Below are 24,364 nucleotides of genomic sequence, written 5' to 3' on the forward strand. Positions count from 1 at the left end.
CGGCGAGCTCAGCCCTACGGAGAATTAAACCCCGCTCTCGCGATGCGCGTTGCCTAACGCAGCTCAGCTCCAGGGCCGTTTCGTGGTGATGAGAGTCGCTGCACCATCAAAGTTTGGAGCAAAAAAACTTTTTCAAAGTATTGGCAGGAGCTTGTCATTTACAAGAGCACGCGTTTTCTCGTTGAGCTACTGAGCCGTGATGTCATGATCGCAGCTCAGAAGTAGTTGTGCCAGCTGGTTGATTTGAAAGGTATCGCTGAGGTGCTCGGTGCTTGTGGTGTTTCGATGCCTCTGAGCTGCTCAGTCATGCTCTTCGACAGGATCGATGAGGCAGATTCAGAGTACACGGGCGAGTGGGTGTTGTCAGTACCAGGAGTATGTGGCATTGGCAGGGCCATTCGAGGGCCCTCTCCGGATTGAGACTCAACTGGTTGAAGATTTGGCACTCCTGGGAACGGGATGTGCGGCAAATCGGGCTCAGAGGGGACTGCTTGCTGTTGCTTTTCCTGAAACCAGATAGCGAGCTGTTCAGGCGTCTGAAGCGGCAGTCGCTTCCAGTCGTCCTGCCTCTCGGCCTTTGAGAGCTCTCGTGGGGCTTTTAAGAGACCTATATTACTGGCTTTGATGTTGTCATGCTCGTCGAGCGCGAGCATGGTTGCATACAGTGCTGACTCCGTCTCTCGTAGCCGCCTCTCAAGGCTGTTGATGTATGCGATTGGGAGTCCTCGCTTTCCACCCTCCTGATACCGGCAGATCAACGACGAAGCGCGGCATTGCGAACATGAGGGGCTGCAATTGTGTTAACATTGTAAGAGCAACGTTAGTCCTAATACACATACACTCGCCGGTCACATCTGCATTTCTTCGACCGGCAATTGTCGCACGCGATCGGGTTGAGGGCCTTGCCTATTAGCAAGGGTCGTAATGCCTTATCTGTCTTAACTTACCATGAAAACTCACTAAGACGAAGATTGTGTTGCACACACGAAACGAAGTCGGAGTGGATTCTCGACGCGTTTGAATTTCCTCCAACACGTGATTAGACGCCGGTGCCATTCTGGGACCACACGCTACACACCTCCTTCGATCCTGTGTTCCATCGCCATCGTCAATTCTTCTCATCAGATCCACGCTGCTGTCGATACATTCGCAGTTCGCCAAGGCTAGGAACCATGTGGATGCTGGAGCGGCGCAATTCTCGATGTCCGGAGAAAGAAAGGCCGCTACAAACACGCTGCAGCGCGCCGCACACTCTTACTCCGGACATTCTCTGCGATGCACCAGTAGCCAATCATTTACGAAGGCAAACTATTGCGGAACTCGCACGGTATGAATACATAAGATCGAGATAGCCGCTAATTGACAGACTTTCACTCATTGACACAACATTGTCTTTTACTACTCCACAATTGAGCAGACACGATCGCCACAATGTCTCCAATCGCAATTCAAAGAAAGCATTCAATTGCGACCATGGGCGCCGATGGTATCGGTCCTGAGGTTGTCAATGCTGCTGTACAAGTCTTGAAGAAGCTCACATCGCTCGGTGGCTCGTTCGAGCTTGAGTTTGAAGACTACGACTGGAGCTCAGAAACCTACAAGAAGACTGGAAAGTACATCCCAGATGGTGGACTTGAGAATTTGAAGAAGCACGACGCCATCCTTTTCGGCGCTGTTGGTGCACCAGACGTCCCAGATCACATCTCGTTGTGGGGTCTCCGACTAGCAATTTGCCAGCCATTCCAGCAATACGCCAACGTGCGCCCAACCAGGATTTTCCGTGGTACACAATCGCCTCTCAGGAACGCCTCGCACGGTGATCTGGACTGGGTCATCGTGCGCGAGAACTCAGAAGGCGAATATGCCGGCCAAGGAGGTCGGTCTCACCGGGGTCAGCCATGGGAGATAGCCACAGAGGTCTCCATCTTCACAAGACATGCTGTTGAGAGACTGATCCGATTTGCTTTCGAGCTGGCGCAGAAGAGGGAGAGGAAGTTCTTGACAGTCGTCACCAAGTCGAATGCTCAGAGGAATGGTATGGTCATGTGGGACGAGGTTGCACTTGAGGTGTCAAAGGACTTCCCAGATGTGAAGTGGGACAAGATGCTGGTTGATGCTATGACTTGCCGCATGGTGTTGGACCCGAAGTCTCTCGACACCATTGTCGCTACCAACCTTGTAAGTCGATTGGGACACCGTCTACTAGGCCAGGCAGCTAACGCGAACAGCACGCCGATATCCTTTCCGATCTCGCAGCTGCCCTGGCTGGTTCCATCGGCATTGCACCCACGTCCAACCTTGACCCCACTCGAAAGAACCCATCCATGTTTGAGCCTATCCATGGCTCAGCGTTCGACATCGCCGGAAAGGGCATCGCTAACCCAGTTGCCACCTTCTGGACAGCAGCGGAGATGCTGACATGGTTGGGCGAGGAAGAAGCTGCTAACAAGATGATGAAGGCTGTTGAGAATGTCACTGAGCAAGGCATTGTCACAAAGGATCTCGGCGGAAGCTCAAACACAAAAGAGGTCACAGACGCCGTGTGCTCGGAACTCGAGAAGGTGGTCGGTAAGGGAAAGTAAGCAGAATCACAGCTTGATCCCATTCTTCGACGATATTTCATGATATACATGGGAATTTTGCCTTTAGTATTTTCAGTAGTTCCTGATGGCCATGGCCACCGCTACTTCTCTTCCTATGTTTGCTCTCGAGCATACAAGTTAAGGCCTCCTGTGAGACTGCACGACCAGCGTGATTCACTTCGGTGCTTACTAATCCACGGTCATGCATACCATCACTTCATCCTCAACACCATCAATATCGAGACAACCTAATCTTAGCATTCGCAATGTCAAGTTCCCACTACACCCACCTCACCCACCCTCTCCATCGCCACAGCCCTAACTCTCGGCGGCATATGACCTCTTTATAACCCGCAATCCGTAATCTGCGAAATGAGGTTCCGAGCACGTATCCACACATCCAAAGAAGCGCAAGCCAGATTGACGCTGGGCATGGGCCGGACAACTTGCATTGGCCTTGCACTGTGGACGTTCCATCTGCAGGACAAGCTGGAGGAAGTCGATACGATTCTGGTACTGCTGCGAAGCTGGGTGGACGCGCTCGATGCTTGGGTGTGTTGGATGGAGGGTGTGCCAGGGAAGGCGGTGTGAGGGGTGGTGTGGGATGGCTGCTTGGGTGTGAAGATGTGGATGGCGCAAGAAGTCATGCTTACAGTCTTGTGTTAACATAGGTTTCATTGATGGATTATAGTCTTCGCTATGCCTTCTTTTGCAGGTCATTGTAAATAGTTCCTTCCGTCCTTTGTAGTGCGTATGTGCTGCGCCGCTTCCTTCTTCTGCAAGATATGACCAAACGCCAGAATGATGCAAATAGCCCTTGGATATCGTCCTTCCTTGAACGCCTGATCCCGCTAGTTGTATGCTCGTAACCGATTGCGCAAACATTGAATAAACAATGGAAAACAAATAGCAGCCAGTACTGTAACATGTTGAGAGCAAAGGAAAACAGAGAACTAAACAGTCACTTTCGGGTTCCATCCACCATAGTACCACGAGACACTGGCATAGTGCTGTGCGTTCAACACACCAATCTTCTTGTGCTCTTCGGCATTGCGGATACGTCCGAACTGAGCTCGATCCCACTTCGTATGAACAGCCTCATATTCGCGCTCCCTCGAGCTGTCGTACTTGATCGCACGCACCGCATTGTGCGCATTATATTCTGAGCAGTCGTCGTTATGTTCGCCAGTAGGAAAGCAGCCCATGCAGTGGTCGGTGAAAGGACGGTGCAGGTATCCGTGCTCACGGCGCGGCGGAAGAGCTTCGTGCTCGATCTGCAGGAAGCCTTGAGGCATGCGGAAGCCAAGAGTGTATTTGGTAAGCTCTGTAAAATCAGGAATAGGGCCCAAGTATGCCTCATCCTTTGCCTTGTGCTGGCGATCTTCCTCAAGCGCGTCCTCATCCAGGAAGAACGGTTGAGGTGCCTCATGTGTATACTCGCTCGGATCATAGCCTGGCTCGACCTTGTACCGAGACTTGAGATAAGCGTTCAAGGCCTTGGTGCCGCAGGTGCATGGAAAATAGGCGTAGGTATCGGAAAACTTGACGTTTTCCATGCTATCAAGCCAGCCAAGGACTGGATTATCAAGCTTGGCTCTGGCATGCCCCGGGTGGCATTCCAGGTCTCGAAGCGTCTTGCACTTATCTCCATTTGGATCGGACTCACCATGTTCAAGGCAGCCCTTGTTAATCGGTGGCATCCTCCACAGGAGAATGAGTGATCTCGCGAGAAAATTCGGTCTTCTCTTCGGCAGCAACCACAGGATCGGTGAGCGCAGTACCAGCATCTGAGTGCTTAATCGCAGCTAGACCCGAGCCGGTGTCAAAGGTGACCGCGGCCTCGACAGAGAAATGAACCATGTCATGGGCAGTCTCATCCTCGTGATTGGCGGCATATTTCTGACTGGCAAACGTATAGTTAGCTACCGAGTGCTCAATTGTAGTTTCCTTTGGGCAATGTTTGGAATTGGTGTCGATGATGGTGATAGAGTGATCAGCCTCGAGAGTGGTGGTTCCCTCGTACTTGATCGTATCGGGCTCAGCCAAACGATGATGTAATAGCACAATTGGTAGGAGCTGTGTCGGCGATGACGAGGATAGGGGAGTAAGTCTGGACAGTTATGTCGATGACAGGACTGCGAGGAGCGATGTCAAGAACGGCAACGATAGGAGCATAAGCCAGGTTGACAAAAGGTGCGATGTCGACGGTAGACCGTTGCTGCTCCTCCGCGACTGATAAATCTCGCTGGTTGTATGCTGGCAATTGTGGATCCTGAGCAACTCGTTGGGTGTAACCAACCTTGCCAGATCTGTCATCTGCCGGTTGCGATGGTGTAGACTCGACCGGGCGCCGTAGACAGGAGGGAGCCTTGAGATAGTGGTGACCGTCGAAAACAATCCAGAGGAAGCCGGTGCTAAGTGTAGTGCCGAAGCGTTGCTTGAGCAGTACCAATAGCAATTGGACCGTGAAACCGATAACTATGGAGAAAGCCTGTAGGGACATGCATACTAGCCAGCGGCCTAAAGTATGCGAGCGCGAAGATGAAGACGACCACCACGAGACACTGCCAGTCGCAGTCTGCTAGCTGCTGCGCAGCCGACAGCTTGGTCTCACCGGGCGCCATTACTTGTGAAACGCTGGTCGGTAGTGTATGGCGCAGATGGCTTAACGGAGGCGGCGGCCAAAAAAGCCATCTTAGGCAACGGTGAACTAGAGGTGGACCTTGTTGAAGTCAGGTATGCGCCAAGATACAGTGTTTGATTGACATACCGTTCAGCGGTAGAAGTAGAGGCAGTACCAGCCTGCATGGGGCGCGTTGACAACTCGTTGACTGCCATTGCGCATGTGTAGGTTGATTGAGAGTGGTTGAGAATGGTAGAGAAAGGAGAGAATGGTGCCTGGTGGGATTAGTGAGCAGGTGGGGAAAGTAGTGCGCTCCGGTAGAGTACTAATCTTCGACCGCAAGTGAAGTACCGTAGCAGTTGCGCCAACCCGTTGACGTCACTGCTGGCTGATGTTGTCGCAGAGGTGTGCTTTCACTACATAGGACTGCTGAGTGTCGTGGCGGCGCCTGAAGTGCTGTCAGGGACAAGACACTTGAGGGGAATGCAATGATAAGCTCGCAAGCAGGTTGAACAGTGCAGGGATGTCTGCTGTGGACAGTGGAGGAGGTCGAAGACGAGCTCGCGGACCTCGGGTATGAACCGTTGCTTGAGACGCTAGACCCAACGCCGCCGCCTTGGCGGGGTGCGTTGTGTGAAAGTGAAGTAATGTGACTTGGACCCCCCCCCCCCCCAATATTGCCTTTGGGACAAAGGCCCAGCTGCGAGCTCCAAGGCCTGCTTTTGTCCCCTTGACCCTGTCCCGTTGCTGGACTACCTTCGAAAGTTTGCAACACAGCAGGAGCGTTGTAGATGCTTGAGTGTCTGAGTATATACGCGTCCGGGTGAGGACCTTTGGCAAATGCCCAGATATGTCGGTGTGTGCGTTATATAGTACGGACGTCCAGGTTGGGCGTGCAGGCCAGAAAGAACACTCTGCACGCTGGTAAGAGGAGACATCTGTCGTCCATCACAGCACAGTCCAGCGAGAACTACTACGTTGAATAAGTCAGGTATAGCGAATTCCTCGGGTGTTATCGATAGCAAAGTGGCTAAGACATTCATTGTCTGGCGGCTTGTGTTGTTGAACTTCTTGACTGGCTGAACACAGACATGCCCAGCCATATGTACAGAGAGGTTAAGCCGATCCCAGCAATGACATTGCCGATAGAACCAGCCGCGTGTGTGAGAAAGGTATCGTTTTGGACGTGGGAGCGATAACGGCCGAACAATAGGTGGAAAGGACAGGTGACAGATCCGGGTATCAGGGTATCTCTTTCGATTGCGGGATGTATCTCGCTATGTACGTCACGTAAGTCGTCTGTATGATTGTCGCAGCAAACTTCTGTCGATGCTGCCCAAGAAATGTAAACGCTGCAAATCCCCAATATAGCACCTTGCACGATCCGTAGACACGCACTTCCCAACCCATGACCCATGAACCCCAGCCAAGCCCTGCGCGCTTTTGATGAACGATGCCGAGAGTTGAGAGAAAAAGACATAAGACACCTGCAATCTCTATGCAGATGCTCGCAGAACGTGAAAGATCGGTATCGCAGAATATACAAGAAGGTAGAAGGTGATTAAAAGCCGTACGTCGGTCACATCCGGTCGATGAAAGAATCGTGTAAATCGAAGTGGAAGGTAAGTTTACATGATGATCGAAGGAGCTGGTGCAAATTAGCGGCAGTACACCAGTGATGTTGTGGAGAAAACTTACTGTCGACGTTCTGCTTGATGGTCTTGTGGGGCAGGACTGAACCACCGTTGACATAGACCTCGTCGCCAATGGAGACATCGTCGCCGAGAACAGTTACGTTCTCGAGACGAGCCCACTTGCCGACAGTGCTGTTCCAGCCAACGATGGTCGACTTGACCCAGGCGTGGTCCTTGACGCGGCTGTTTTTCAACAGCACGCAGCGCTGGAGACGGACACCATCGCCGATGACAACGTTGGGTCCAATTGTGACATTAGGTCCGATACGGCAGTTCTTGCCAATCTTTGCGGACTCGTCGATCATGACGTTACCGCCATAGACGTATGGCTCGTTGGGGGAGACAAGGAGCTTAGGGCTCTTGCGCTGCAGCGAAGAGAGGTACAAGCAGGTACCGGAGAGGAAGTCCTTGGGCTGTCCAACATCCATCCAGAAACCCTCAAGGTCGAACGAGTGCAGACCACCGTCTTTGCAGATGGCGGGGAATGTCTCCTGCTCAATGGAGGTGGGGCGGAGCTCGATGCGCTTCAGGACGCTGGGGTTGAGGATGTAGATACCGGCGTTGATGCGGTTACCGACGAACTCGACGGGCTTCTCGACGAAGCGGTCGATCCTCGAGGGGTGGCTGGGCTTGTGTACAACAACACCGTACTTGGACGGCTCCTCTACCTTCGTGACAACAATTGTACCCTCGTCACCGTGCTGCTTGTGGAACTCGGCGAGCTGCGCAAAGGGGTATTCGCAGGTAACGTCGGCGTTAAGAACGAAGAAGGGCGACTCGTCCTTTCCGAGGATGGCCTCGGCGAGCTTCAGGGGTCCGGCGGTGCCAAGGGGCTCGGTCTCGACGGAGAATGTGATCTTGATGTTGTACTGCTTCTCGTACTGCGACCGAGTCAATTGCATGTTCTTCCCGGCTGGCGTGTTCTGGGTGTTCTGGGTGTTCTGGGTGTACTGACTGTTTTCAGGGCCTCAGCCATGATCTCTGGGCGGTAGTTGACAGCGAGGACAACATCGGTGACACCAGCAGCGGCAAGAGCCTCAATCTGGTGCTGGATCATGGGCTTGTTGGCAAACTCAACAAGCGGCTTGGGGTATGTGAGGGTCTGTGATTGGGGTTAGTTGTGCCCTTTCAAGCATCGCGGGGCCCCTCTAGAGAGCATTGCGCAGGGGAAAGGCATACAAGAGGCCTCAGACGGGTACCGAACCCTCCGACGAGAATGATGGCTGCATGGGCAGTTAGTTGCCTGTATTGCGAACATATATGTGGCTACACTAACCCTTCATGTTGGTGGTGGTGATGTGTGAGGAGACAGTCTAGAAGAAAGTAGATGTGGAGGGGTTGAAGAGAGCAATTGGTTCTTCAATAACAGAGACAAGCAAGCGAGAGACGATCAAGTGAACTACGAGTAGAACACTTAGATATAGTGTGCAAGTGAATATGCAGACAGGGTCAAGGAGCGCAGTGGTGAGGACAGCTGGACCTTATGAACTCTGGGCCAGGAAGCTCCCTAGCTTCGTGGTCCATGCCAAGAAGGGGTCCATTAATTCCCCTTTCTTCACCAACCAAGTCCTCGCCCTCGGCCGCTACCCTCGTGTCTTCCTCCTAACGTCTCCGACCCCTTGCAATTGTTCTTCCGCTGTTCCTGATCGCTCAGCCTATGCGCTTCTAATTTCAGCATCGTTGATGTTGAAGTTTGGGTGACATCGCAGCAACACCAGCAAGACTCGACCACTGGCTGCAACCCTGGAAAACCATCATGCCAGAGCGCCCCAGAATCTCGCAGGTACAAGCGACGCATCTGATCACTCCCTCTGCGACTCGGCACACCGCCTTGCGCAAGATACCCTGAGATGTCGACCACGTGCAGCCTCATGCCGAAATTAGAGGCGTTCGAGATCAACTTGTTAGGTCACGAAGCGGAGAGCACCCGAGAACCCGCCCTTACCCAGCGGGTATGTGGCTGTGCTCTCTTTGCCTGTTCCGGCGAAAGTGTACTGCGCACCTCCAGAAAGCCACACGTAATTCGCTCCCTACAGCCGCTGTCAAAGTACACATGATCGGTCCTGGAGAGCAAAACGAAACTTTGCGACGTCTCAGAGCGCTGTGTTCCCACGGTACTCCCAGCCAGCCCCTCACAAGCTCCTCACGATGTTTGAAGAACACACGATCTTGATTACGACGCGCGTCGTATTTGCGTGGCAACCGACCAACTTCAACATTGCTCATGATGCGCTTACACAGCCTTACGAGCGCTAGATGATGTATTTTGAGCGACGACAGCTCGTATCTCTGCGCCTAAGATCTTTGCTGCGATTTCGAACTCTTCGAGGCTGAACACTCAATTCTGCACTCAATTTCAAGCATCGACGTTGGTTAATTGCATTTGTGCAGCCCTCTCATCACGTCCTTTTGCAACGATCTACCTCCTCCGCAGACTACGTCACGAACCCTTTCCGGCTCTTGCCATTCCCTGTCAAACGTTTCAGCTCAACGGCCAAAGAACTCAATCCACGTTACAGCCGCACCGGTGGAGCCGTACTGCCTATACTGGCAACCTCATCGAACTGTGGGATACTGAACGCTAATGCGTTGTGAACAGCATCCACAAGTGCTTATTCCCGAAGGTCGCTCTAACGCGAACGTCCTCAAATCTTTCGCAGTTTGAGACATGTCTTTAAGCAGCTGCGGCATTCAGCATATGAAGGGAGTGTTTTGTTCGTAGGTGTGCAAATTCACCATCGTTATTGTCAGAGAAATCACTGCTAATATTGGAAGGAGTACAGGTTGCCTGCGCCGCGGAGCGTGAATAGCATCCTTCCCTTCACGGCAAGTCTGATAAAGCCATGGAAAACTGACCGCAGTTACTCCGTCTTGTAACCGATCGCCACTCCACCTCGTCATCATCTTTTACGCCATGAGTCGGGATCCTACAATGCCTCAACTAAAGCATCCTGCGCTGCGTTGCTCTCCAGAACCATGTTGATACAGCACGAGCACGGCCCGGGACCATCCCCTTCTCTCACCCCGTCTCGGCCATCGACTGTGAACTCCCTCATGGTTACACAGAATCCTTCCAGGCCTTTCTTCGGCGTCTTTTCAAGCGTCCTTGAATCTGTACTCATTGGCGAATATCCAGTTACCCTTATCGTAACGCCACAGGTCGAGACCAATCGCCTGGCCTTCCCGGACGTTCTGGAGCATCTCCTTCTCAACCGCCTGGAATGCATCATCGACCTTCTTCTCCTCGTTGACCTTATTCATGACCGTCCAGTGCGGCTTCCATCCTCCCTGATCCTGCTCGCTGAGGTGAGGCATCCATTGCGATCTCAGGTCTTCGTGTACCTGCTTCATCCTATTGTACCCTTTGCCAACATTGATACCCACTCCAAGGCGCATCCGGAATGGCTTTCCAGTCGAGACGAAGAAAGGTCTAGTGTTGGCAGACAGCTGCGATAGTCCACTGTCAATCGCGGCGAATCGAGAGTCTGGAAGTGCATGAAACAATGTCAGATGAGCGGGAGTTCTGTTGAGCCTCTTCGGAAAGTACTGCTCGCGCATCGAATTCATCGGCTTAGCCAACGAGTCTGTCAGCTTGAGAGTGAGCACATAGACAAGCTCCTCCTCCGCTCCTGTATTTGGCTTGTGCTCTTCGCGAGTCACATGTTTGGCTCTTTGATACCCTTGTCCATGGCCCTCCGGACTCCGTCGTCGCGGACTTCTGGACCTCTGAGCATGTCCGTTGGATGTGTGTTTTGCTTGCGTTGCAGGGTCGTTGCGCTGTTGTGGAGGCTGTCGTGGTGGCCCTCTCGAGCCACCGGCTGCGGCAGCGTAGTTCATCGTTTGAGGTATGTTGTGCACTGCGAGGAGAAGGGGTCGCGTATGCCTTGTAGGCACAGAAAGTATCATTGATTTTGCTAATATTGCAGCTGTTTTCGGTGCGTTCCTGGCTATGTCACGAAAGTCGAGATCACTGATGTCACCGACGGACGCTAATATTTAGCCGCGCTATGTGGGAATCAAAAGCGTCACGATTCACGATGCAAGCGGAACATCGATATCTATGTATTGATTGCAGATTCACATCGTGGTTTTCAGAAGTAAGTTGCTCCGCCACGCAGATACTCCGTGGCGTGAAACCCCGACCAGCCGCACTCCTCGGCCAATGCCGTTATGCGCATTTGGACCAAACCCCAAAGCCATCAAACCGGGTATCATCTCCAAAACTCCTTTCCAAACATGCAAAGCCCGTTGTGTATCTGGCCCTCTTCAGATCAATGTCTGCTGGTGGCTCGCCATCTTCCACTCCTGACCCTCCAACACCCACGCACTTGAGCAGATTGCTCGGAACGTCTCATCCGCACGCTGTGCTTCGACGCGGTAGTATATCATGGCGCTGTCTTTGCCGAGTGGGATTACCTCGTCGTGACTGAGCTTGTAGTCGCTCCATGGGTGGAACTCGGCGCTCTGCAGCATTTCGTGAACGGTCGGTGAGGAGACGGCTGTGAGGATGTGGTCGCCAGGGAAGATCATGACGGGGTTGTTGGACAGGAGGGGTAGAAGGTCGTGGCCAGAGCTGCAGAGGGCGGCCCAAGCGCGGTGCTCGAGACTGCATACCGCTGCAGTGAGTGAGGGGTTGGTGAGTGTTGGTGCTGCCATTTCGCTATCGTTGCAGTCGCACACTCGAGACGGTCGTAGGATCAATGCGCAAGTATGTGTTCGGTAGGAGGTATTCAATTCTACAATACGAAACAGAAGTGAAGCTCAAATACAAGGCAGTACAAGCCAGACGCGGGATGATGACGTTGTGACTTCACACCAGACCTCACTGCGAACCAAACAATCTCCTTTGTTCAAAAGATCTGCAACAGCCATGTGTACTTCGTTCAGGTGATCTTCAATTTTCCAAGATCTTGACTATCTCCAGGGTCCATCACCGCCACGTGCATTCGGCCGATGTGGCGCATGCAACTTTTGCTTCTCGCCTGAGCCTGGAGGCTTTCAAGCTTACGAAATCGCCACGTCTTGAGTTGTGTCGCAAAAGTTGACACAAAGTCTTCACCCAACATGTTTGGATTGGGTGATTTTCGCCACTAAGCATGACTGTTTGCAGGCTGGCGACGCCCAACTGAGTACCTTCAGGGCCGTGCATTGTTCAATACGTCAGCGATGCGCCGCCATCAATGCATCTTATCGCACAATGCTCAACCGCAAGCCTCTGATCATAGTGCGTGCTCAGCATGGCAGCTGGTTGCTTGTTGAAGCTGCGGGGAGCTCGTAATGATGATTTGGCACGCTTTGAGGTCCTCGGTTCATGAGTACCGGATTGGAGGCGATGTTGCCTTGTTTGATCGATAAGGAAGCGTCACATGGGGTCAGACGGCGCCATTATAAAGCGCGATAACGGAAGCGGGGAAGGGTGCCGCGAACAGGCCACCGAGCTCCAGGTGGCACAACGACAGCAGACTGTTTCACTGCAATCAACAGCAGTAAAAGAGGATTCCAGCTCATTGTGAAAGCTGCAGCTGACAAAGAGCAAACAGCAAAGTGGGTGAATTGCGGCGCACGCTTTCGGTCGAACCTGCCCGAACGTTCCGACAGCCTGATCTCATTGGTGCAGGGGCCTCCTTGGGTTAGCGTCATTGCCATCACTATCACAGCCTCAGCTTGCCGCCTACGCCTGCCTCCCATATAAAACCAAGCCCGCCCCTCCGTCTCGACCTCTCCTACATCACACTCCCCCACTCAATCCACAGCCCACGCACACGCTGCAAACCACACACACACTACAACAGCACACCAAACAAGACCATAACCATGCAGATCTTCGTCAAGACCCGTAAGTAGCGCTTGCCGCCACCGCCCTCAGTTGCGCCTTCAGTTGTTAACAGCCTCGCAGTCACCGGCAAGACGATCACCCTTGAGGTGGAGTCCTCGGACACCATCGACAATGTCAAGAGCAAGATCCAGGACAAGGAAGGCATTCCTCCTGATCAGCAGCGCCTGATCTTCGCTGGCAAGCAGCTTGAGGATGGCCGCACCTTGTCCGACTACAACATTCAGAAGGAGTCCACCCTCCACCTTGTCCTCCGCCTTCGTGGTGGTATGCAGATCTTTGTGAAGACTCGTAAGTTGTCACAGCGTCCATCGCACGTCATGAGTTCATGCTAACATCATCACCAGTGACCGGCAAGACCATTACCCTCGAAGTCGAGTCCTCCGATACTATTGACAATGTCAAGTCGAAGATTCAGGACAAGGAGGGTATTCCCCCGGATCAGCAGCGCCTGATTTTCGCCGGCAAGCAGCTTGAGGATGGCCGTACCCTGTCCGACTACAACATTCAGAAGGAGTCTACACTGCATCTCGTTCTGCGCCTGCGCGGTGGTATGCAAATCTTCGTCAAGACCCTAACTGGAAAGACCATCACGCTCGAGGTTGAGTCGTCAGATACCATTGACAACGTCAAGTCTAAGATTCAGGATAAGGAGGGTATCCCTCCGGACCAGCAGCGCCTCATTTTTGCTGGTAAGCAGTTGGAGGACGGCCGCACACTCTCGGACTACAACATCCAGAAGGAATCTACTCTCCACTTGGTGCTCCGTCTCCGTGGTGGTATGCAGATTTTCGTCAAGACGCTCACTGGCAAGACCATCACATTGGAAGTTGAGTCCAGCGACACAATCGACAACGTGAAGTCCAAGATCCAGGACAAAGAGGGCATCCCTCCGGACCAGCAGCGTCTCATCTTCGCTGGTAAGCAGCTGGAGGACGGTCGCACGCTTTCCGACTACAACATCCAGAAGGAGTCGACGCTGCACTTGGTGCTTCGTCTGCGTGGCGGACAGTAGGTGGTTATGGTCTGATGATAGTTTCTGGCAAGGCGTTTACAGGAAATGATCCTGGCCTACGGGCTGGGGCCTTGGTTTATTCATAGGTTCACACGGCCGTACACCGCGTACAATGGCCCTATCATCAATGCAACAAGCATGCCTACGGGCTGAGAGTTCACTCTCAAAGATGTCTTGTTCTCTATTGCGCAATCGTGATGCCCCTAGTAACGTGTTGTGATTTCGAGCACCAATTACTAACCCATCTCGTGGCCTTGTCTTATCCTCCGTCATACAGTCGTTGAGAGTGTGCTTACTTCGAGACCACAACACCTCAAAGTCGGCATCATGGTGCTTCGCAAAGGTGCTCGACCTAGTGTCGCCGGTACCCCACATCGTGACGAAATGACCGCGGATTTAAGAGATATCTCCACGATAGCTTGGCTTTAACCCCGACAGCTTCGAAGGCTAAATAAACTCACCCGCCCTGCTCTGATAAAGCTCCGCGAAGCTCCCTCTCTTCTTTCTGTTACGACAGTACTCACCATCAACTTTGAACTCCGAAGAAAGCACACAGCGACGACAATGGCTGAACAAAAGATGCAATACGTCAAGTTGGTCTCCCCACCAAAACACCATTGAAGCAAGTTCGCTGATCATTGTGTAGCCTGGGTAAATCCGGCCTGAAGGTCTCCAAGGTCATCTTGGGCGCCATGAGCTTCGGTAGCGATAAGTGGCAGCCTTGGGTCTTGAACGAGGACGCCGCTCTGCCTATTCTCGAGCACGCATACAAGAACGGTATCAACACATGGGATACAGTACGTATAGCCAGTTCATAAAATGATGTTTTCCAGGGGCCAGCATGTATGATAATGGGGCTAACAACTACTTTCAGGCTGACATCTACTCTCACGGCATCTCCGAGAAGATCATCGCCAAAGCCATCAAGCAATACAACATCCCACGCAACAAGCTCGTTCTCCTCTCGAAATGCTACTTCGGTGTCAACGAAGAAGATCCATCCCTCAGTATCGCAGCAGTCTCCATCAACGATGGCGAGACGGTGAACCAGGTTGGGTTGAGCCGCAAGCACATCTTCGACGCTGTTGAGAAGAGCGTTGAGCGCCTCGGCACATATATCGATGTCCTACAGATTCACCGTTTGGATCGTGGCACACCGAGGGAAGAGATTATGAAGGCGCTGAATGATGTTGTTGAGAAGGGTTGGGTGAGGTACATTGGTGCCAGCTCCATGGCAGCATGGGAGTTTCAGACACTGCAGAACATTGCTGAGAAGAATGGGTGGCACAAGTTTATCAGGTACGCTGCTCAAACGGTATTGGCTTATGCTAGATGCTTGCTAACATTCAAACAGTATGCAGAACTACTACAACCTCATCTATCGCGAGGAAGAGCGGGAGATGGTAAGCCCTCCACCTATGACCCTCAAAAAACGACATGCTCACACACCAACCAGATCCCATACTGTCAAGACACCGGCGTCGGCCTAATCCCCTGGTCCCCCATCGCCCGCGGTGCCCTCACGCGTCCCTGGTCCAACCGCTCCTCGTCGCGTGCGCAAACCGACAGGTTCCTCGAGAGCCTCGTGCACGGGCGCGAAGATAAGATCGACCAAGAGATTATCAGCCGCGTCGAGGACGTTGCGAAAAAGAACAACGTCAGCATGGCGTGTATTGCGACAGCTTGGTGCATCAAGAAGGGCGTTTGCCCGATTATTGGGCTGAGTAGTAAGGAGAGGGTGGAGGAGACAGTAAGGAATTCGAATTACCAGTTGAGTGATGAGGATACAAAGTATTTGGAAGAGAGGTATGCGCCGAAGGAGAGGCAGGGATTCTAGGTTTGTGAAGATGCTGGGCGGAGGCATTGGTGGTCTGTCAGAGTGTTGACTGCTGTCTTGCAACCGCAGATCAAGGAGAATAGCACGAACGAAGATTCATGCAATTGCACACTATTAGTTGTATTGCTCTGACCACGACGTGAGGAACCTTCAGCCTGATTACTGTTCTCTATTCAGACATCGTTCGCCATCTCCCTTGTCGACACCAAATAGGGAAGGACGACGCTTCCCTGACGTCCACAGCAGACAGCCTCAATCACCACTTCCTCTATTCCTCGGTCAACTTCCTCGATCTCGTTGCCGACAGGAACTCACCACCAACGAGCGCTATGCGCCAAAATTTGCAACCAGACCCCGCGCTCATCTTCATACTTGAACAGTCTTCACTATCGTAACTTCACAACAAAAACATCATCTGCGCCTTTCTTCATCAACAGTACAACAGACCGAAAACATCTTCATCAAAAATCCCCCGTCTCAATGTCATTACCTACCCCATCTGTTCACCGCCTGTGCACAACAGGCTCTCATCCACCATTCACCCCCGCATTCATCAAATCTGCCCCTATGCGCGCACCCAACAACCTTCCTATCTCGGACCCATGTGAGGCTATATCAAGCTACTTTACAAGCAAACCAAGCATCGACACGTAGCACAGGACCGCGTTGCCACTGACGCTACTAAGGAGCATGCCAGAGTGGTGCAATAACGATGAGGGTTGGGTGCTGCAATGCAGGGTGTGTTGTACAGCATCAATCTCTGCCGTGTCTGCATGTCAAAAAACGGGTTGGTTTCTCCAACTACTTCTTTGACTGACCCTCGAGTTTCTGGAGCTTGAGGGATAGTGAAGGGTGCTGTGTGGTATTTGGCAGACCGCTTCAGCCACCTCGTCATCCCATCGCGACACTTGACATCTGCAAGCCGTAGATTGACGCCAGTTGCTCACTTGATCAGTGCAACCACGTTGTGTCAAGCAACTCCCCAGCAACCCCTTTGGATTTACATCCAGCACGGTCTGAACTCCAAACTCAATTGTGTCCAGGTGGGTACGGCACGGCCACGGACCTCGCAGATCGCGGGCCTTTCCTTCCGCACGGCTGCCGATCCAGGGTTCTCGAGCACAATCAGTGCTTTTGTTGACCGGACGAGGACGGGCAAACTCGGGTCGGCTGTGTCCTTGCGTCTCCTCGCGCCTCTTGTGGGTTCGATGCTGTGCGTGCGTTTCGAAGAGGAAAGGTCCGACTCAGGGCGAGAAGAGCGGTGAAGCGCGGCTACATTTTTCCGGCCTGGCTTGTCGTGCGATGGTGGCGGACGCGTGGGGCACCTATCTTTAACTGTTTGACATTGACAATTCGAGGCGGGGCCTGCAGTTCGTGAATCATGAAGTGCATCGTGAGATTGCAAACCGATGGTTGAAGTGTGAATGTGGACTGCGTCCTGTCATATCCAGACTAGACTAAATAAGGCCATCTACAACCCGTAACACCTCCGCATTATACCGCGCGCGTACGCATCCCTCAATTATGACCCAGCGTGGCTCAACATCCAGGCGCTTAGAGCGCGACCAAAGCCAGAGCCAGAGCCAGCTGAATCAATGGTGGGATGCTATAGCGCAGGTCGATGCAAGTCGTGTCGAGAAATGGTAGTTCTGTTGAGTCATATTGCTCGCTCCCAATGCCGAAACATTTGTTGATAGATACATGTAAGTGAGGAAGAAAGGGAGACTCGATACTGTCTTTTGTGACAGTACCAAACCGATGAGGTAGGTCGTAACTGTAATGAAAGCCGACTCGCTCGCTATGCCATAGATAAAACAATCATGAGAAAACAAAAAAAGTGGAGGTAGACCAATCGTACAGCCAACAAGGTTGGAAGTGCAACAGTCAAAATCCTCCAATATCGTGAACAAGATACTCTCAGGTATAGGGGCTCCGTCCCGACCTGCAAAAAGAACAAAATTTTGTGACCACCATTTCGTGGTCCATCGTTTCAGCCGTGAACATGGCATCGTAAGAAAAAGTTTCTTGTTGCTCGAGAGAGTGGTAAACAGTTGGATCGCTAACATGGCGTCCGTGACGCCGGGGAATCGCAAGATGCAAACAGGCCGTTCATCGTTTTAGTGGTGTCGTCAACCGTACATTGCATACATCGGACACGTAAGTCGTTGATCGTAGGATGTCGTGGGAGTAAGCTGCGGGGTCTCGGTGATGAGGTCTCGTTAAGGATAGGCGTTGTGAAGATATGCAGCCTAGAGATTAAAGGTAGGTTTGTCGAGATGGCTGACGAGGATCTCAGTTCGCGCGAATGACAAGCTTCGACAAGAACTTGTTTGACAGAGAGTCGAAGTCCTCGCGGTCGAATTTGCAGTCAGATCTTGAGCGCAGGTACGAGTCTGTATGTCAAATTAGTATCGCACTAGATGACCCGAGTAGCGTATCGAACATACCATATTTGGTGACGTGTGCACGAACATCAGTCATGGCATCGCACACCGCCGGATTGCTGTTGAGCAGGTGGTGGTGTTTCCTGGTGTCCCACTCCGAGAACGAGGGGAGCTTCTGGGAGATGGCTGAGAACAAGCCAACAATGACACCAACGGGTGTGCCCTCCATGTCGGAGCAGAACTTGTTGACAGCAGCCTGATCAGGGACACGGTAGCTGCAGTCGAATTGAATCAACTCCCAGACCGCGAGGAGGATAGCGGCCAGCATGAAGATGGTGGGCCAGTTCTTGAGCTTGTCACCACTGTAGACGGACTGGTACAGCGAAGAGAGCTCCTCAAGAACGTCCTTCTGCAGCTCACGCCACATGTCGGCAAGGGCACACTTGACCTGGAAGTTGATCATGACAGGTGCGATGGTGGTACCGCAGAACTTAGATGACTGGTCCTCAACCTTACCAGGAGCCTCCTCATCGCCGAGACCCTCGACCATGGTGACGTGAAGAGTCAGGTTGTAGGCGATGACGAGCTTGAGAGCCTTGCGAATGACAGGCAACTTTTCACGGGTGTAGTAGCGGTAGGCAGTCTTCAAGAGTTCAGTGACGAAGTATGTGCCCTCGAAGTACTCATCGACGAAGTTCTCGAAGCCACCATCAATGTGACGGTCGAGGTAGTCGCTGAGCATAGCGCGCGAGACACCCTCCATGCCAGCAGAGAGTTTAGCAGTGTTGATCTCGAAGTGCGAGCCGCTAAGAGTCTCGTGCCAGTCAACACCAAAGCACTTTTCGTCACGAACGTAGACCTCACGGGCCATGATGGGCAGGTAGTGCCCATAGCCGTGGGTGACGTAGATGGGGCGTTCGTGGGGCGAGAAGCCCTTGATATTACCAATGGAAAAGCCAAGGCTGACGTGACGTTCGTAGTCAGCCTTCCAGTCCTTCATGAAGAAAGCGATGTCCTTGATGTCAATGCGCGTGCACGGTACTTGCCAAAGACGTGCGTGGGATGGCTGGCAACCAGCGCACGGATCGCCCGTATCACAGGTCTTCTTAAGGAACTTGCACCTCAGACAAGCGCGAAGCTTGCGGATCTCGTGAGCTTGTTGACGCTGATCTGGCCTGAGAGGGCCGCGTCTTCGGCCAACGCGCTTCTCGCCAGTGGTGTCCTTCTTTGTAGTGTGAGCGGGTGTCTTCTTGACGATGGTCTTTGTGGGTTTTGCGCCAGCGTTGATGGGGCCAGCAGGAGACTTCCTTCGGCGAACAGCTGGTGGAGAGCTCACGGCCGAGGAGGTTGGGGAGGCTGAACTGCTCGCAGACTGCTTGATGACGACGGGCTCAATGCGTGTCATGGGTGGACTGACAGACTGGTTTGGCGAGATGTAGTTGTCGTAGCCGTGGTCGAGCGGCAGTCCGTGGCCGTGATTGTAGTCGTCAGAATGTGCATGCGAATGCACTAACGACAAGTTGTTCTCTGATCCTGGCGAATTTATAGGGAAGTTGATCTCCTCGAAGCTGTCTAGAGAGTCGGCGGAGCAGGGTACGTCTGACTGGTTCGAATTTGTGGAGTCCGAGGAGGTACGAATGTGGAGTGACTGCGCGGGGTTGAAGACGATGGCTGAGGAGTCGGAGAAGTCGTAGGAATGGCGGTGGTTGTGCGCGCCAACATCGACCCAGCTGGCGTCGCTGCTTGGAAGTGAGCGAACTTCCATCCACTGCTCGCCTGGTGACCCGCTGCCGATGCTCACATTCGAGTGAGAGAACTCTTGCGGGTTGATGTTGTGGAACTCCTGGGTAAAGTCGCCCATGCTGAAGGGCGCATTCATAGGCGGCATGTCCATGGTGGTGGTCGTCATCATGTTGAAGGGAATCGCCATGGACGACATCATGTGGGCTGGGTTGATAGCGAAGTCAACGGGCGAGGTTTGCAGCTGGCCGCCGAACGTTGAGTCGAAGCTAGTGGTCATGCCCATTCCGCCTGGTGTCATGTAGGGGTCCTGGGCGAAGCCGTCTGTGTTGATATTCATCCAGGTCGCCAGCATTGGGTTCATGGGTTGCATGGCAGCCGGGAAGGCGAGGCCGGCAGTCTGGAGGGGAGCAATAGCGCTCGTTGCGGCGGGCATGGTGTTTTGCTGGGCACTCGTCGCGGCCACCGACTGGATACGGCGCTGCTGGCGCTGGTGTTGCTGGCTCGGGTCATGGTGCTGGTGTTGCTGGTGTTGCGGCATTGCGCCCGGCGATATGGGCAGCGGCCAGGTCTGGTACTGCGTGTAGGTCTGGCGGTTGGGGTCGAAGGACGGGTCGAACCCTCCCTCGACACCGTAGAGGGTGCCGTCGAAGTCTATGTGCTGATGGTTCTCCATGTTTGGCCACAGGGAAGTTGTTTGGTGGTCGAGTTTTCGAAAGCTCAGCCGCTCTGAGCTGATGGTGAGCGGTGTAAGCACAGAACGTAAGCAGACCTGGAGGGGACCAGAGGGTAACAGTCGTGTTGCACGGGCCTCGCAGCTGCCAAAAGTCGGTGAAGGCAGCCCCACACACCAACAAGCGTCTCGATCTGCCTATGGTCGACGGTAGCGCTGCTGGCGCTGCAGTAGTCCGCCCGCTCGATTCGCACTCACCACTGCGAAAACCCTGATGGAGCAGCGCGGTGGACGAGGGTGCCTGGCCGTGCAAACGTCGGATGCTGTGCTCGAGGTGAGGTGATCCAGGTGAGAGGCGGGCTGCGTGGGAGGGTCCTCTGTTAGCGAGGAAAATCATTCATGATGGCCACCTCTGCACGCAGTGAGAGACGGGGCTGGGTTCGCCCGCTTTGACACCGTGATTGTCGCTCGACCAGGGCGTGCTGCCTGCTCGCCTGTCATCCAGCCTGTTCAGCGCACGCCTGCACGCCTGCTGACGCCTCACCTGCGCAGCGAGTGAGGGCGCGCCTCACCAGCTGTGTCGCCATGGGCCCGAGCATGTCGCGCTTTCTCGGCATCTGGCGTCGCCAATCGAGGCAGCCCCTCCGATATCAGTTAGACCTAGGTCCAGTAGGATCAGCGTGCGGAGGAGGGGACCGCGAAGGATGCTGCCGCAACAAGCAAACATCCAACGTCGAGCGTCGAAAGGGGGCATCTCATCGTGCTCGTGCCTGAACGTGCTGAGCGTGCTAGACAGCCGCAGCGGACGCAGTGCCTCAACGTGAAGCCTGGCATGAGTCGCTGCTGTGCTCGCCGCCATCGACCGATTCAATAATTCAAGCCTCGAAGCCTGACGGGTCCATGACTGCCAGACTCTCAAGTTGCAGACAGCCCGCGGTGTTCGCCCCACCAGCATGCCCTGGCAACTCATGCTTCAACGGCACTTTGTTGTCGAGTTGCCAAACTCACCGACATCTTCACGAACGCCTAGTCGAACTCTTCATCGTCATCGTACATTCCAAAAGCGTCGAGAGCATGAGCGCTCTACTTGACTCTCTCCACACGCTGAGCCCACTCTGCCATCTGTTCGGCGCTTCCTCGTGTTCGATGCAGCGTCTGCCAGAAGTGACTCGCCATTCGCATTCTCAACGGTTGGTTCTGGTCCATGTGCATGTCATCAGCGTGCTCTGCGTAACATCGTTCCCGCATCGTGCTACTGTGACTACTGCCTTGTGTCTAGGCTCAGGTTAGAGGTTCGCCAATTTGGGGATCGTTCAGCATGGCATGCAGTGATTGGCTTTCCATTGCCTGAAGCCGGCATTGACAGAAAGTGGAGACTTCACTTGCTCCAACAAGCGTGTCGCCATGGTGTTACACAAACGGTGACAAGTTGAAAGGTGCACCATTTCGAGTTGCCTCGTGACCGAATCTGCCGTTTGTTTAGTTTGACAACATTGGACCTTCTCTTCCCATGCCTTGGTAATGTCTTACATCCCGTCCCGGATCTTTGGTAATATCGGACGGCTGAGCCCCGAATCGTTTTCATTGAGGAGTAGCCAATCATTCATTGTGAAGGACGATAAGAATCATACCACTGTTGTGGTCGCACTGAGCTTGCCGATGTTTCTCACCGTCGTACCTGAACGGCGTTCTGACGTTAGCAAGAGACAATCGTCAGTTTCGGCTCGTGGATGAACGTCTCAAGAGCTGGAATGCTGCCGAGGCGGTCAGCATGGCCTTGGAATATTGGACAAGGGGTCAGCGACTCACCCGAACGTTGTTGTGCGACAAGGACAAAGTGTGGAGTCCAAGAGATCGCAAGGTGTAGGCAGTATGAAGCGCTCAAGCCACGACGCATTTGAGAGAGCGCAGCGACGTGGTTGTGAGTGATGGTGATGGTCAATGGCTGCTGCTCTCGAAGTCAAAGTGTCTGCCGTCGTGGGAGGTCTCGTCGTGGTATTGCGGGTGCTGACGTGCAGAGATTGTCATAGCTCTTTGTGCTGAGGGAAGGGACGCTTTCGGTGCGTTGTGGACTGCTCCTGCCATCTCAGGGTCTGGGTCGCGCGCACTTCACTCGCAGGGCACGAGTAGTTCGAGAACGTCAGATCGAGCCGTTGCGAGCGACCAATCACCCCCGTTTACATTGTAGAGCTCCAGAAAGCTACCAATGCCATTCAAATCAGTTACCGCAGGTCCACTTCACCCTCCCTAACACACCCCAACCACCTAGCAATGCCGTGACCCCAGTGAACAAGATGATTCCACCATACTGACCATTGTAGCCCCAACTCTTCCCATCTACCATCCATCCATCACTAGTCACCAACGCGACACTCAGCGGCCCACTGATGACATTCCCAATGCCTCTTCCACCAGCCAGCAACCCAAAGATGAACCCCGTGTCTAGTGCAGGACTCTGAGACTTGAGTTCCTGAAGCACTCCAGACCACGTTGAACTGAAGCCGCCAGCGAAGAAGCCATACGTGATGCTGAAAACAGCCAGCAGCGCCGTCTGATTCGAAAAGCCCCAGAACAAGAACACAGCTAGCGCAGAACCAAGCGTGGAGATAAGAATCGTGGTGGTGATATGGAGGTTGTCGCCGAGACCGCCTATCACGATGCCGCCGGGAATGGAAGTCACGTTGATCAGAACGAGGAGGGCGGTGGCCATGGTGGTGGAGACGTGGAGCTGCTGCACTGCGTAGGTTGAGAGATAAGTGTAGGGAAGGAAGTAGCCAAGAGATTGAAGGATGTTGCCGATCTGGAGCATCCAGAAAGATGGGAGGTGGATGAAGTTCAGGCTGATGCGGCGGACGGTGGCGGACTGAGAGAGGGGAATGCGTGGCTTGAGGAAGTAGAGAAGTGGCGCTGAGAAGAGGATCTAGAGCTGATCAGAAGTTTTCAGCACGTACCCGCAGTCTAGATCTTACCGTTGCGACACTCCATGCTTGGAGCGTGATGCGAGGCCCGAATTTCTGGAGACAAGTCTCCATGGCGAAGGGCACTCCCGCACCAGCAGCAGATTTGCCTGCCCACATCACGCCGTAAGCAAGACCCTTCCGCTTGACGAACCACTCATCGAGATACAACGTTGTGGGTGTGAATAACAGCCCACAACCCAAGGCGCAGATGATACCTTGAGTTGCGATCAACTGCCACACCTTCGTTGCAAAGGAGGACGTCAAGAAGCCAACAGCCGTTAAGACTAGACCGATTGGACCAAACCAGCGGCGCAAACCAGGCCATCGAGTCAAAATCGTAAATGTAAATGGCGAGATGAGGTACATGATTCCCTACAACGATCAGGATTTGCAGAACTCAATGCTCTGGGACTGCAACGTACGGTCATGGTGGTGCCGATCACAGCGACGTTGTTAGAGTGGCCCACAAGCTTGTCTGGATGACTTCCATAGTACTCTTGAAATATGCCGAAGGCGAGGGAATAACCTGTGAACTGTAAGCAATCTCCCTTGTGCATCGAGAGGACTATGTACCCCAGACAGGAATCTGTATCAACGAGCACCCGGCTAAGACAAGCCATGCCTCCTTGCCTCTGTCGGTAGGTGGTAACGAGATCTGCTCGATCTCCTCGACCGCCCCTTGTTGCTCTATTGCGTGAGAGGCTACAGTGGCGCGACTAGAGTTACACGGTCTGTCAAGCTCGATATCTTGCTGTACATGCGTCATATTGTACAATGCTGCTGCCACTCGATCGCATTCGCGGTCAGCTTGGTCTATATACGCTTGAGGTGAGTGAATATGGTACGGTATGACGTCGGAGTAGGAAGACGACAAAGGCATGATCTGCCAAGATGTTGAGGCTGGTTGGCTCGAGGTAAGCATTGAGGCTACAACTAGAGCTATGATTGCGGGGTAGCCATCGCGTGCTCCACGGCCGTGGATATTGTTGCGATCACGTCTCACAGGACGTTTTGTGATTTGAA

At 53.3% G+C, this 24,364-nt stretch overlaps 10 protein-coding genes across 10 annotated transcripts; 4 read left to right on the forward strand and 6 right to left on the reverse strand.

Moving 5' to 3' along the window:
* Nucleotides 1-83: 83 nt before the first annotated feature.
* BU25DRAFT_233942 (uncharacterized protein) lies at nt 84-1,216 on the reverse strand. Its single transcript, XM_033701446.1, has 4 exons — nt 1,079-1,216; nt 948-1,026; nt 840-901; nt 84-789 (listed from the first exon to the last, which is right to left on the reverse strand). The coding sequence occupies exons 2-4, from the start codon at nt 948-950 to the stop codon at nt 216-218; spliced, it is 639 nt and encodes a 212-aa protein (XP_033555770.1). The 5' UTR covers nt 951-1,026; nt 1,079-1,216; the 3' UTR covers nt 84-215.
* BU25DRAFT_404108 (tartrate dehydrogenase) lies at nt 1,107-2,691 on the forward strand. The gene is made up of 2 exons (XM_033705109.1): nt 1,107-2,178; nt 2,229-2,691. The coding sequence occupies exons 1-2, from the start codon at nt 1,432-1,434 to the stop codon at nt 2,580-2,582; spliced, it is 1,101 nt and encodes a 366-aa protein (XP_033555771.1). The 5' UTR covers nt 1,107-1,431; the 3' UTR covers nt 2,583-2,691.
* Nucleotides 2,692-2,921: 230 nt separating this feature from the next.
* On the forward strand, nt 2,922-3,173 carry BU25DRAFT_353985 (uncharacterized protein; the record flags this gene model as incomplete). Its single annotated transcript, XM_033703490.1, has 1 exon — nt 2,922-3,173. A coding segment is annotated over one exon (252 nt), but the record flags the coding sequence as incomplete, so codon positions are not given.
* Nucleotides 3,174-3,382: 209 nt separating this feature from the next.
* On the reverse strand, nt 3,383-4,494 carry BU25DRAFT_233951 (uncharacterized protein). The gene has a single exon (XM_033701447.1). The coding sequence runs from the start codon at nt 4,367-4,369 to the stop codon at nt 3,536-3,538; it is 834 nt and encodes a 277-aa protein (XP_033555773.1). The 5' UTR covers nt 4,370-4,494; the 3' UTR covers nt 3,383-3,535.
* Nucleotides 4,495-6,630: 2,136 nt separating this feature from the next.
* On the reverse strand, nt 6,631-8,662 carry BU25DRAFT_452584 (mannose-1-phosphate guanyltransferas-like protein). Its single transcript, XM_033709803.1, has 5 exons — nt 8,176-8,662; nt 8,079-8,122; nt 7,855-8,001; nt 6,904-7,780; nt 6,631-6,853 (listed from the first exon to the last, which is right to left on the reverse strand). Exons 1-5 carry the CDS (start codon nt 8,180-8,182, stop codon nt 6,834-6,836), a joined length of 1,095 nt encoding a protein of 364 aa, XP_033555774.1. The 5' UTR covers nt 8,183-8,662; the 3' UTR covers nt 6,631-6,833.
* A 1,333-nt stretch (nt 8,663-9,995) lies between these two features.
* On the reverse strand, nt 9,996-11,965 carry BU25DRAFT_426341 (uncharacterized protein; the record flags this gene model as incomplete). Its single annotated transcript, XM_033708412.1, has 3 exons — nt 9,996-10,888; nt 11,228-11,635; nt 11,908-11,965. The coding sequence occupies 3 exons, from the start codon at nt 11,963-11,965 to the stop codon at nt 9,996-9,998; spliced, it is 1,359 nt and encodes a 452-aa protein (XP_033555775.1).
* Nucleotides 11,966-12,713: 748 nt separating this feature from the next.
* BU25DRAFT_463533 (polyubiquitin) lies at nt 12,714-13,747 on the forward strand (the record flags this gene model as incomplete). Its single annotated transcript, XM_033710610.1, has 3 exons — nt 12,714-12,735; nt 12,796-13,023; nt 13,080-13,747. The coding sequence occupies 3 exons, from the start codon at nt 12,714-12,716 to the stop codon at nt 13,745-13,747; spliced, it is 918 nt and encodes a 305-aa protein (XP_033555776.1).
* Nucleotides 13,748-14,023: 276 nt separating this feature from the next.
* On the forward strand, nt 14,024-15,696 carry BU25DRAFT_415951 (Aldo/keto reductase). The gene is made up of 5 exons (XM_033707656.1): nt 14,024-14,340; nt 14,394-14,544; nt 14,622-15,046; nt 15,102-15,150; nt 15,204-15,696. The coding sequence occupies exons 1-5, from the start codon at nt 14,312-14,314 to the stop codon at nt 15,582-15,584; spliced, it is 1,035 nt and encodes a 344-aa protein (XP_033555777.1). The 5' UTR covers nt 14,024-14,311; the 3' UTR covers nt 15,585-15,696.
* Nucleotides 15,697-17,876: 2,180 nt separating this feature from the next.
* On the reverse strand, nt 17,877-20,384 carry BU25DRAFT_354010 (uncharacterized protein; the record flags this gene model as incomplete). The annotated part of the gene is made up of 2 exons (XM_033703492.1): nt 17,877-17,977; nt 18,032-20,384. The coding sequence occupies 2 exons, from the start codon at nt 20,382-20,384 to the stop codon at nt 17,877-17,879; spliced, it is 2,454 nt and encodes an 817-aa protein (XP_033555778.1).
* Nucleotides 20,385-22,599: 2,215 nt separating this feature from the next.
* BU25DRAFT_354147 (putative MFS monocarboxylate transporter) lies at nt 22,600-24,107 on the reverse strand (the record flags this gene model as incomplete). Its single annotated transcript, XM_033703502.1, has 4 exons — nt 22,600-23,301; nt 23,351-23,713; nt 23,764-23,867; nt 23,915-24,107. 4 exons carry the CDS (start codon nt 24,105-24,107, stop codon nt 22,600-22,602), a joined length of 1,362 nt encoding a protein of 453 aa, XP_033555779.1.
* Nucleotides 24,108-24,364: the final 257 nt, after the last annotated feature.

Source organism: Macroventuria anomochaeta (assembly GCF_010093625.1).
Source record: "Macroventuria anomochaeta strain CBS 525.71 unplaced genomic scaffold BU25scaffold_53, whole genome shotgun sequence".
Taxonomy (NCBI): domain Eukaryota; kingdom Fungi; phylum Ascomycota; class Dothideomycetes; order Pleosporales; family Didymellaceae; genus Macroventuria; species Macroventuria anomochaeta.